At 41.4% G+C, this 12,251-nt stretch overlaps 1 protein-coding gene across 1 annotated transcript in view; it reads right to left on the reverse strand.

Moving 5' to 3' along the window:
* Nucleotides 1-12,251, reverse strand: part of LOC116940098 (ATP-binding cassette sub-family C member 8-like) — a 90,811-nt gene that overhangs the window by 15,311 nt on the left and 63,249 nt on the right. Inside the window, exons 32-33 of the mRNA XM_076065329.1 lie at nt 6,131-6,261; nt 3,744-3,822 (exon numbers count right to left, since the gene is read on the reverse strand). Of these exons, the coding sequence (XP_075921444.1) occupies nt 3,744-3,822; nt 6,131-6,261 (210 nt within the window). The remainder of the gene's footprint in view (nt 1-3,743; nt 3,823-6,130; nt 6,262-12,251) is intronic.

The following is a 12,251-nucleotide window of genomic DNA, read 5'->3' on the forward strand; positions in this document are numbered from 1 at the left end:
AAGCTCATCAGATTCTTCCAGTATAAATATATACTCCGATTCCGATTGTATTATTACGTAGTTCAGCAGCTATTGCTTGCCATTGTCTTGTTCACGCCATTACTCACAGAAGGACCTCCGCTAGAGGAAGCCCGAGAAGTCCCATCTAAAGGATATTTTTCTCCTACTCTTCCACTCTATCGAGACATCTTGGAAGAGGTTGTATTACCTACAATTTATGCCACCACACGTGCACTGCCGATCATGTTTCTACTACCGTGTCGGGAGATCGAAATGAACCGGCGACCTCTGATGAGCAAGTCTAGCGTGGTGCCAAGAGTTACACAACGCCTTTGTTTATGTAATTACAGCAATTAACGTCTGCGAAATGCATTGCGTGCCTGCTGCTTGCGTGTCGAGTTGACGCTGAATTGTTACCGCAGTCAAATAGAATAGCCTACCGTGATTAATGCAGGTGAATGGATTCCCTGTGGCCTGATCCTAATCCAACAAGGAAAATGCGCCCGACGCACTTCTTACTCATGCAAAGAAGATGCATTAAAAACACCCGTAACCAACGGTCTGTTGCGAATAATCGTAACGTCGATCCACTCAAATCCTCTGCGGGTTAAAATGCAAATACTGTGTCCCATAAACTTAGCCCAAACAGTTGTGGCAGTGGTGCTTGCATTTAGAGCGATAAGACAGCAGATTCGATGACCTTCTGCGAGATGTAATGAGCTGTAGGTTATTCATTTATTTTAAGAGCAGCAAGCACATCGATAACATGTTATTGTTATGCAAGGGAGAGTCAATGTCACTTGATGTATTAGTTACAGTGTTACACAACTGAAGGGGGAAAAAAGGTTGAGTTTTTTTTACCAGATTTTGGAATCTTGCCTGTGTGAAAAAGATGTAAACGTATACTTTTAATAAATCAGGTCTATTTTAAAAGAGTATTTGGGAAGGTAGAAAATGCTAATTATGACCCACTTGAAACATTTCAGGAGTCATGTTTCGTTTCTATATTATTCTTGATATGTCTGAACACAATAAAATAAACAATGGAAATGTTCAGTAATGTTATATTCGCCTCCACCCATGTTGAGAACCCCTGCCTGTTAGACCGACTGATTGTTCAGCCACTGTGTAGACCACAATGCTTCTCTGTCTCTCTCTGCTATCCTCCCTCGCATTGCTGCTCCACTTGGGAAGTGCCTTCTCCCACCATCTCGTTTCCTAAATTGTCATGACCTTGCTTAATTCTAGAAAAGTATTCAACTCGTATCTATTACAACATTAAGAGTGCTGTTTGTTGCTGGAAGCCTGGCATTTTGGTCTGTGGGCCCTGTTGCCCAGTAACTATGATAATCTTTTTTGATTTAAAGCTTTCGTGACTGCAGTAATTCATATTCTTAATTTTTTCGGTAAAGTCACGTTATTTTGTTGTTTCTCTTCAACGTGACTTTACCGAAAAAACAAAGAATATGATAATCTTATAGAAAATATTTTTTTAAAAACCTTAATCTGTATGTCTCTAAAACCTTCAGGGTACTTCCCGATCAGGTAGAAAGATGAAGTGTGGTACACAAGTAGCTTTTAGGACACAAACAACAGGAAAAATATGAAAATCCGAGATTTGTATTTGAAGGCCCACAAATTTCGATTTTAAATGTCCCATAAACATGTTTGTGCGTGCCATTCAGAAAGCGTTCAAAATATACGATTGCGTTATTTTAGTTTGAAAGAACGTTAAACAGCAATACAATTTAAGCGAGAATCATTGTTCTATATTTTATTGTTTTTGAGATATTTCGGATTAAAGTGGGTTTAAATGAAGAAATACACATTTTATGATGTTCAAATGAGAATAATTCGAAAACGGTAAAAGATATGATTTTCCCCTCATAGAGTATTACGTTCAAACATTTTGTTCTTTCTCATAACAAAAGAATGGAATCTTTAAATTGAGTGGTTTCTGACGGGTACGTCTTTCAATATAAGAAGTTGCATCAAGTCGTCAACAATTTGTGTTTTTGCGGAAAAATACACATTTTTGTAGTAGTTGTTAGTGCCTGATCATATCAGCTTAATTATTATATTTATTGAAAACTTTTGCCTGACGAAGACAGGCTTTATGAACGAGTAATAAAATATACCATTATGTAATTTCTGGTCTAAAGGTACATCTCGTTTTTAAAACGTAAACCAAAGCCGGTCACAGTGGAGAGAGCAGTAAGAAGTAATTTCCAAGAGTAAATAAAATCAATCGAAATCCCGTTTTGCCCACTCAACAGAACAGATATAGGAAATAACAAACTGACGTTTAAGAGGCAAAGAGGTAAAATACATCTTGACGATTTCCTTTTAATACAAACTGTTGCCTTTAGTTTTAACTTTTTCTTACGTGTGACACACTGACCACTCATTAATCAACCGCCTTCAAAAGCTGAGCTCACCAATTTGTGACTCAGAGCCCTGATAAAATCAATGTACATAAGGCATGTAACACAAGCTGCAGTGTACGACTGATATATCATTACATCATAGAGTGTACATGTGCATAAATATGAACCTTAAAAGAAAATTGTAACATAGTTGTACCACTTAAATACCATGTTATCCAGATTTTAAGATAAGCTGGAATAGTAAGATACACCTCAAATTTGTGCCCAGTCTCAATAAACGTATGTAAATATAATTTCCTGCACGCACACTGGATAATAAGATGCACCCACAACTCTTGATGTTTAATACAGAAGGGAAAATTTGCCTTATAAACCGGAGAATACGGTAACTCAAATTCTGAACAACTGGTGATGACAAAATCGAAGCATTTGACAAAAGGAGAGTTTGTTTATGATGGTGTAATAATGCATCAATACTAACAATGATACTTAAGCTCACAATACATGCTATTAATCATGCATGTAAAAATCAATGTGTGTCGATTTATACATGTTGTATGTAATGGGGTCGAGTGACCCCTGAATATGCCATAGGCAGCATAATGTTAAACAAATACTTAATTCGTGAATTAAATCACAACCCTGATCCACAACAATCCATGAAGCCACTGGGGAAGGGTGAATTTTTACACCACTATTATTTTTTTAGACCTTTAATCGAGTTTATAATTTATAATTATATATATTTTAAAAGGGTTCCAATTTCCAAGTTCAAACTGTGCATAATCGAAGCGAGAATACGTGGCAAGCTGAGGATTTAATTGGATTTGCGATTGCCACATGACAGACTGTTATTGTTATGCTTCGTGACATGTTCTATCGTGTTCACATTACCTACGGTACACGACGTCGCACTGCACGGGTAACATTTACACTGGCTCAGTGCTCTAAATTGGTCACCTATTGTTTATTAAATTAATCTCTCCTTTGAGATCAATTTAATAATGGAACAAAACAAATGTTGTATGTTTTAAAGCCCACTATGTAGCTATGCAGGCAGTGGCAGGTTATGTTCTTTTATGCCCACTGGGCAAGGCATTTTCAGTTGCTTTTAAGGTTTGCTCAAGACTCTGTGAGCAGTCACACATCTATCTGGATATGCGACTCAGCAAGAGCTGCTGCATATGGATGGAGTAGAGTCCAAAGTAATTTCAAGTCGGCTTCCCTCTGAACACACATTAGCTGTGCTATTATTCACGAAGGCTAAATACAGAGGTGAACACGTGGAACAGGGAGACATTTGCACAAGTCGTCAGAGAGAGGCTGATAATAACGGTGATAAGGGTCACCTCTCACCGTCAAAGATATCCAGCATTCGGAAGAGAGCCAGCGACAGAGAGGACTTTCCGCTGCCGGTCCGCCCACAAATCCCAACCTGGATTACAAAAAAAAAACACATTTTCATCACAGACGGATTATTCACTGTACAATAGATAACTCAGTTCAAATTTGTGAATGCCCAGTGATCCCAATAACACTTTTCACATTCACGATAATCCATCATATTTCACAAAGGTTCTGCATAATACCACATACAATATGCAGTGGCAATATTTTATGTACAGAGTTACAAATAAAATATCCAATGTGGTTGAACCTGATCACCCGACGTCCATTTCCCAGCCACGTCTAACGTGAAAGACGAGTGACATCTATACCATTCTTGGCCACGACCTTCACCAACCCGCACTGACCAACGTGAGGAAATATGTTCAAGCAAATCCAATGACCCACACGGCGTGTGGAGGAAGCCTTCTTCCAGCAGTGGAAGGGCTGTCAATTATTTTTGTACATTTTCCTTACCGTCGATTACCTAATAACTAAATTAATGGAAATAATAATTCATCAGCTGGTTTAAATATGAGCTGTTTAATATTATGCACAGCACCGTCCTCATTCTGCATTCTGGTTACCAAAAAAAAAGAGTTTAAAATAGTGCGAGATACTGTCAGTGCTTTTTCTATATCAGCAAGGTAAGCAACATATGAGAGCCCACAGAGATCGAATTGAAAACAAGCGCCAATATTCAATAATGCCAAGGGTAAGTCGATGCAGTATTCCACCAGAGAGCTGCACTTTGCAATAAAATACCAGAGGCTATATGGTACGAACGCTAGAAGGTTGTGCTGCGTTTATTATTTCACCCAGTCAAGTATACGGGATGTCCTCTAGGTATGAAGAGCAGCACGCGTGCATGTGTTTGTGTGTATGTGCGTACATGGGGAGCGGTAGTGCAGTGGTTATTGTGCTGCGCTATGAACCCAGTGAGTTGAGATCGATTCCTGCTCATGCGCAAAAACCAGTGACGATGATCTAAATTGGTTCTGGGCCTCTCCTAGGTTGACTAAGCCGCAAATGAGTACTTGGTGCGGTGTGTAAACATCGCTACTGGGGATACAACGGCGACCAGGCGTGGCGCTGGTCATCCATCCTATCGTGTGCCGCTCCGGCCTTGATAGGTGCTCACTAAGAGCCCTTACCCAAAAAGTCTGTTAAAGGCTATATGGGGAATTTTTGTGTACGTATGTGTGCACTGAAGAGACAACGATTTATGGGCATAGTTCCAGCCACACCATACCCTCATGCTCCGTGCATATCTTAACAGGTGCTCGCTACACAGCGCACGCCACAACAGTATTATAACGGATATGTGTGGGATCTTTTGTGCGTGTATGTTTTAAGAGGTGTGTCTCCATCTTGCCATCGTTCTGCTGCTGTGGGTTCACATTCGTTTTAAAGGGCCACTGTTGCAGTTCTCAAATGAAATATATTGTCAATGTTGGCTGTGACTAAAATGTCCATCTGGAGGGCGCAAGACCCTTTTCTGAGGACGCGGAGCGGGGTAGGAGGCAGCTTGCCCCGCACGCCTCGCTGTTGGAGGTGGCGCGCATCCGTGCCTTGGGAGTCCACACTCCCCACATGACCTCGGTATGTTACATGTGCTGGGGGAAAAAAAAAAAAAACCTCTGTGTACTTGTCACTGCTGTAAGAGGCACCGGTGCTGCACCCTGATCTTGTCATTATTATTATTATTCGTTGTATTTAAGATGTTTCGGTGGAAATCCGTGTAACGCTAATATAAATCATGTGCCGTAAAACTTAATTACATCATTGTAATAGGATAGACTGCAGAGACGCTCCTGCCAGAGAGTTAATAACTGAATTCTCAATTGCAGATGAGTTCACGTAAACATTTTTTTTTATGAAAATGTTCCCATTTACATTGCCCTTTAGTGGATTTTGTTTTACCTTTCAATGTCAGTATTAAAATAGAATATTACCGGCGACGAAACGTGTTAAGTTTCGCACCGGTAATGATAACTCACTGGTGCGTACTGTGCACGTTACTGCGATAACGCCAGTGTCGAAGCCCCAGCGCAGGTTTCAAAACAGTGGCAGATTCTCTTAAACGGTCGCCACATCACCTCAACGAACACCCATGACTATATTCAACCTTTCCTCATATACAGAGCGGGGGAGGTGGTAGCTTGAGGAGTACACCCTATCATTGTTTATTCCGTTGAGCATTCAACATTCATTGGACGTTTGTTTAACATTGACGGCGTCACGCCACCCCCTCCGTTTTAGACGAGGTCAGCTACAGGGTGTCTGTGAGAGTATTTAAATATTTAAATATAATCGGTGGTGAGTGTGAATTCACACATGGTGTGACGCCCGCTCACCTTCTGCCCTGGCTGGATGACTGAGCTGAGGTTCTTGAGGGCAGGCTTGAGGGAGGCGTCATAGCGAGCGGACAGCCGATTGATCTTGATCTCCCCACGGTGTGGCCAGTCCTCTGGCACCGCGTGCAATTCTGCAACAAGAGAGGGCTTGAACTCAGCTGCCAGGTTTCACACATCAATGAAAAACTAAACTTTTTTTTGACCAGATAAGGCCCACTGAGCTATATAGCTATTTTACAGAAGAGACGTGGCCACAAATTATAGCTCAATGAGGTGGCTTATCGCGTGTAAATGTATCGCAGCCAAATAATCCAATCGCATGTTGATTCTAAAAGTGGCGGTTAACGTTAAAAATAACCGCCACTTTTTTCAAATTTTCTTGTTGTGGTTTTTACACCTGATGATGAGTGCTTGTGTTGCAGTCGAAACGTCGTGAGAATTTTATTGTTTTATATTTTTATTATTTTATTGTTTCCCTTTTACGTGACTTTACCAAAAGAACCAAGAATATGAATCCCTGCAGTCGCGAAAGCTTTAAATCATAATCCCTGCTTACGTTCCTGTATTTTATGCGATCGGGTGAACTCTGGGTGATTTGGCCATACATAACGTACACAGCAGCAGTAGAATACAGCATAGAGCAGAATTACACTCGAAGGCCATGGGCACTCCCAGTGATGAGAACGTGAAGGCAGCGCCTGTGCTTTACTGAGCCACAGTGCTGCTGGGTCCATGGCAGCTGAATCTGCACTGCTGAACTCACATTGCTAAGGAAAAAAGAACAAGTTATTTTGGAACGAGTAAAACGTTTTTTTTTCTTGAAACAACGGTTGATATTTCGGCAGTGTTACTATTGTACACCTTTGACCAAATCGCCCTCAATGTCTCTGATCGCGTCAAATCTCGGAAGCTCGGTAGGGTTGAGCTTGGATATGGCTTAGATGGGTGACCACCACGCACAGCAGGTTAGTAAAGGCTGCTGAGGATGAGGGCGGAAAGTGGTGGGCCAGCAGAGGACAGTGCAGCAGCAACATTCATTGTTCTACTGTACTTCTATGCTCCTGCATCCATGAACCCCACCTTTATCGAATCGCACTGACCGGTGTGGGGGAGGTATGGTCATGTATCCCCAATGGTACGCATGGCATACGAAGGCACTATTCCAGCAGTTAATAAAGAGGCTGTAGATGTACACGTGCACACTTAAATTAGCAGTGAGAGTGACAACGGGGATAATGTATTCCATCATTATTTACCGCTTCCACGTTCCTGTTCAGGACTGTAAACTCGGTTTCTATAACACTGCCAAATGCATGCCCTCTAAGATAAATGAGGGTATCTTTATATAGTGTCACATGCCACTACAGTAGGACCCACAAACAGTTGTCATGCTCAGTAGCATGGCCAAAATATAATCCTTAAATCACACTAAATGTAGTCACGTGACCCGTAAAAGGTAAAAGTGCAGCCCTGAAATTACTTGCTCATACCATTGCTGGCGGAAAGACCTCCACGATAGGGATCTCTAAGGGAGCTTTAAATTGTTGAAAATAGATTTTTTTTATTGCATCTCAACGCGAGCCTGGCACAAAACGCCGATCACAGCTTGGAGGGGGAGTGGGAACAGAAACTCCGCGAACAGCAGCAGCCCGATCTCGGTGCGACTGGTGCCCAACAAAAGGGGAAAAGTTTGGGCTCACTTCCCCACTCAGGTGGGGTCATTTGCGGGGGGACATGAAGGTATGTAATAGGAACGAAATCTCTGAGAGCTCTTCAAAGAGGGCATTTGAATGTATTGGCGGTACACCGGTGCAGCATAATACACCGGTTTTCATAGAACAGTCTAAAAATCTAAATTTGAATCACCAAATATGTTTTATCAGTCTTTAATTGACCCCGTTGCCAAGTTTGACACGATTCGAAGGTTTATTCAGACTTTCTAAAAAAATGTCAAAAATCACCGTTGATTTGGGTCCGTTGAATCGAGGAACCATCCGACCAAGGCGAGGGCACGGGAAAAATATGCCTTTGGAACACGGAGCTAATTGTCATCAGGTTGGGTACTATACAGCAACAGACTGTGAATCTTCGTGTTCAGCTGCTCGTAACATTCTTCTGTCGACTACTTCGACATCACGAGAACTGATTTTGATGCACCATGCAAGATTGTATGACTGTGGTTGCGAATCACGGTAAAATAATGAATTATTGCCAACATTTTGCATTCATTTGGCCTATTTTCCACAGCGGCCAGATGTCTTGGAAGAGATGGGCATACCCACACTTTACCCTTCCACGTGCCAGCTGTCATTTGACTAACCAGTGAACCTATTAATACTGCTGGATGGACAGAGGCGGTGGGCGATTTCATTTTCCCACAACTTCAACTGCCACCCCCGGAAGATGGAATGTTATGACCTCTGGACTGAAAGTCTGGTGTGCTCACCATGACAGCACGGCGGCATCCCAATGTGATGTGCGTGTGCCCTGTATTACGAATTAAATCCTGTGCAAGGACATTGGCTTGTTGAGTGGGGGTGGCGGGCGGAAGTCTAATTTAGGCTCAAAACTCGCTGGGTTTCAAGTGGCAAACTCTCTGCTCTGCCAAGTAAGATCGAGCACAGAGTGCTGGGTAAAAGCTGGCACACAATCTCCCGCTGACTTTGGACGCAAAAAGACAAGCACCGTTGCTCGAGGTCTTTCTTAAATAATGAAACAGGGATGTTGTATTTAATTTCCAAACGCAACAACGACATAATTTAAACCCGTTCAATATTCCATTTGAACGTTCGAGTGTTGTTATTCTCCCGCTGCATTGGAATGTGTTACATGTTTTTATTAATGTAATTTTACAATTCAAGAAAAGGTCAGGAACGCATTCAGAAATGTAGATTTGCATCCCATTTTCCAGCAAATGAATAGCACATGCACCAATGCCTTTTGTAAAAGTCCATGTCAGAGGTCTAAACTCAAGCACAAATCGAGTTTAAAAAAGTACACGACCATTACCAAGTCATATATCTATACAACAAACGGGACAAGTGAACTGCATTTAATATTATGTAGGTAGACTACTTTATTAAAAGGACCTATCAAATTTACATCGCCAAGGTCATAACGCTATGGGAAATATGTTACACTTCATTCTTGGCTGTGCACTTGATCATATATTTAAAATGTCCAATAAATAATATCAACAAAAGTACAGTATCATTACCCTAACATTGTCCTTCGTGGAGTTTCTGGCCAAAATAAACACAGTTGACATTAAGAGGCGTTATACAATTATGCTCGCATGTTTGGGGACTGTGTTGTCTGCTCGAAGCCAGAGTTTGATCTTTAATACAAATAGAACTACTGGTCATGAAAACACCAGGTGATTCGAGACACGTAACCCTCTGATCCATGGGAGTGCACTCCAAAAATGAAAAAAATATTTTTAAAATGTCACACAAATTGTGCTCAGGGCTGCTTATGACTGAGGAACATACACTTTTTGGAAAAAGTTTCAATCCTCACTGGCGCCTGGGCTGAGAGCATGAACTCTCCGCATGTAAGCACTCTTCCAATGTCACAAATCAATGTTCATTTTTCACGGGTGCACCTCTGCTGCTTGAACCCAGGCACACGAAGGTGGTCAATAACCACGATGCGTGTAGTGATCAGCCACATCCAGTAAAACTACCGTTTATATCAGAGCACTTCAGGGCAATTTGTGATGTGCAAATCTCAGCGTGAGATAATGATGATACAGGTTATGAGCCAGTTAAGGAGCGGTAAGCAATATATTGGCCTCAGGCATTAAAAAAATTGCCAATTTAAAAATAAATTTATTTTTCTTTTTTGCACACTGCAAGGTGTAGTGACATCGACTTGTCCCTAACTTTTCTCATTTTAAATGTTGTGCATGCTTGTCATCGCTCGAGAGTGAAGTTAAGTGGGAACCAATGTCACCTCTCATTTGCCCTGTGTGATGAAGTGGGCATTTATTTTAGTGGACTGTCACAGTAAAATACATTTCTTTGCTGATTGGAGGAGGCCTTTATTGATTGGAGCTTTTAGTGTATCATAAATCTCTGGAATAGTCTAATTGATTCATTGATCATGTTAGGTATTGGCCGTGATGTTGTTCGCACTGATTAGTCGGTGCTCTTGTTCCTCATTTAACATGACAAAGTTGTGAATGTATCGGCATTGGTGTGATATCAACAGCCAAATTGGCTGTTGTATAAGACCCCACATGCAATTTCCTATTTCTGCCCATAATTCATTCTCCAAACCGATACCCTGTGTGGCAATAGGTTCCATTAGCTTGTATTGAATATTTGCTTCAATATTTGAGGCAGCATACAGTAAAAATGTGGGTGCCAGACACGTCACTCCCTACTAAGGTGTCCCCTTCTTCTTTAGCTCTCCGATGTGTTCTCGGCTCATACCCTGTGCTGCTCGGCACAATGTTCTGACATTTCGCCCCACGCGCTGAGAGCTCCTTCGGGATGTGAGCAATCTAGTTCCCAAAGGAGGCTTTCGTATAGAGTATATAACGCGTGCATAGGGGTTGTGTAGCGGTGTTATATAAGAACATGTGAACGTTTATTTCCCCCCCGGATACCGAACAATTCAGTGCAAGTCCAGGACATAGCGGCGTGACACGGCACACCCACCAACGCCGACACAGTGGTGTCTTCTTGTTGCCTTGTATTTTTTTAGTCAAGCCTCGGAGCCTCGACGACTCTTACTTTCCATACGGATGCCACCTGTGAAGGTATGCCGTTGACATTTGTGTGCTCTTTAAATTCTAGATTTAAAGCTTTCGTGACTGCAAGGATCCATACTCTTTGGTTCTATTCGGTAAAGTCACGTAGGTAAAAAAATAAAACAACAAAAATCACGACGTTTCGGCCACAACACAAGTGGCCTTCATCAGGTGAAGGCCGCCTAGAACCAAAGAGTATGCTCTTTTTTCTTCTTTGGTTCTTTCGGTAAAGTCACGTAGAATGAGAATAAAATAATAAATTGATAAAATAAAATAACACAATTTTATGCTAATTCCTTCGTCAAGGCTCTTTGTTCCTCTCACACAGCTTAAAAGCCGTGATCTGAACGTGGCTCTCTCACTCCAGCGCTGTCCTACCAGACAGTCTCGCTCCCTTCACCTGATGAAGGCCGCTTGTGTTGTGGCCGAAACGTAAAAAAAAGTGAGAATATTATTGTGTTATTTTATTTTATCAATTTATTATTTTATTCTCATTCTACGTGACTTTACCGAAAGAACCAAAGAAGATGAATCATTGCAGTCACGAAAGCTTTAAATCGAGTATGCTCTTTATATGTTCAACTCATTTGAGCTCTGATTCTCTTTACCCTTACGGGTTTAGCTTTGAGTTTCCCTGGAGGCAAGGTGATAATACGCTTTTGGGGCACACCTGTTTTGGTGTTATATCGGAAATTGTAATCAAACTATTTTCCCCTTAAATGAGAAAGAGCAAGAGTCAGCAAATGTTATTTCTCGCTGTGACGAATTGCTTTACCGGATGTTCAGTGTGTGTCGAAAGTGTCTATGCAAAGGGCACAAAATCTTGGATATTAAATAATATATACTCATTTTATTTATCGGGCGTATTATTCCTGGAATGCACTATTTATGCATTGACATTTATAGTTTATTAGAGGGCCATGGAGCAGTGAAAAGAACGAGTGAATGTAACAACATACACAAAAAAATTGAAATGCACAACGTTTTGTTACAAAATAAACCCCGAACACGAAACTTAAATAGATATGACAAATGTACATTAAACTAATGAAAAGCCAGACAAACGAATCAAATGTCAAACTGCAATTATCCGTTTCGCTTGTGCAAACGGTGAATAACTCTTTCTTGAAACGATAGCAGTGTGATTGTTACTTGCGGACATCTAATTTGGTAAAAGATCATTCAATTTCAATGTTGAGTTCCTTGTCAATCCACCGTTGGATGAAGGCCTCCCCATGATGTGTCAGTCCCCGGTGTTGCTTAACCATACTTCACCACACTAGTTATACTTCACCACACTAGTCATACTTCACCACACTAGTTATACTTCACCACACTAGTCAGTGCGAGATGTTGGAGTTGGCC

Source organism: Petromyzon marinus, chromosome 7, assembly GCF_048934315.1.
Source record: "Petromyzon marinus isolate PM22_M1 ecotype Great Lakes invasive population chromosome 7, UKy_Petmar_22M1.pri1.0, whole genome shotgun sequence".
Taxonomy (NCBI): domain Eukaryota; kingdom Metazoa; phylum Chordata; class Hyperoartia; order Petromyzontiformes; family Petromyzontidae; genus Petromyzon; species Petromyzon marinus.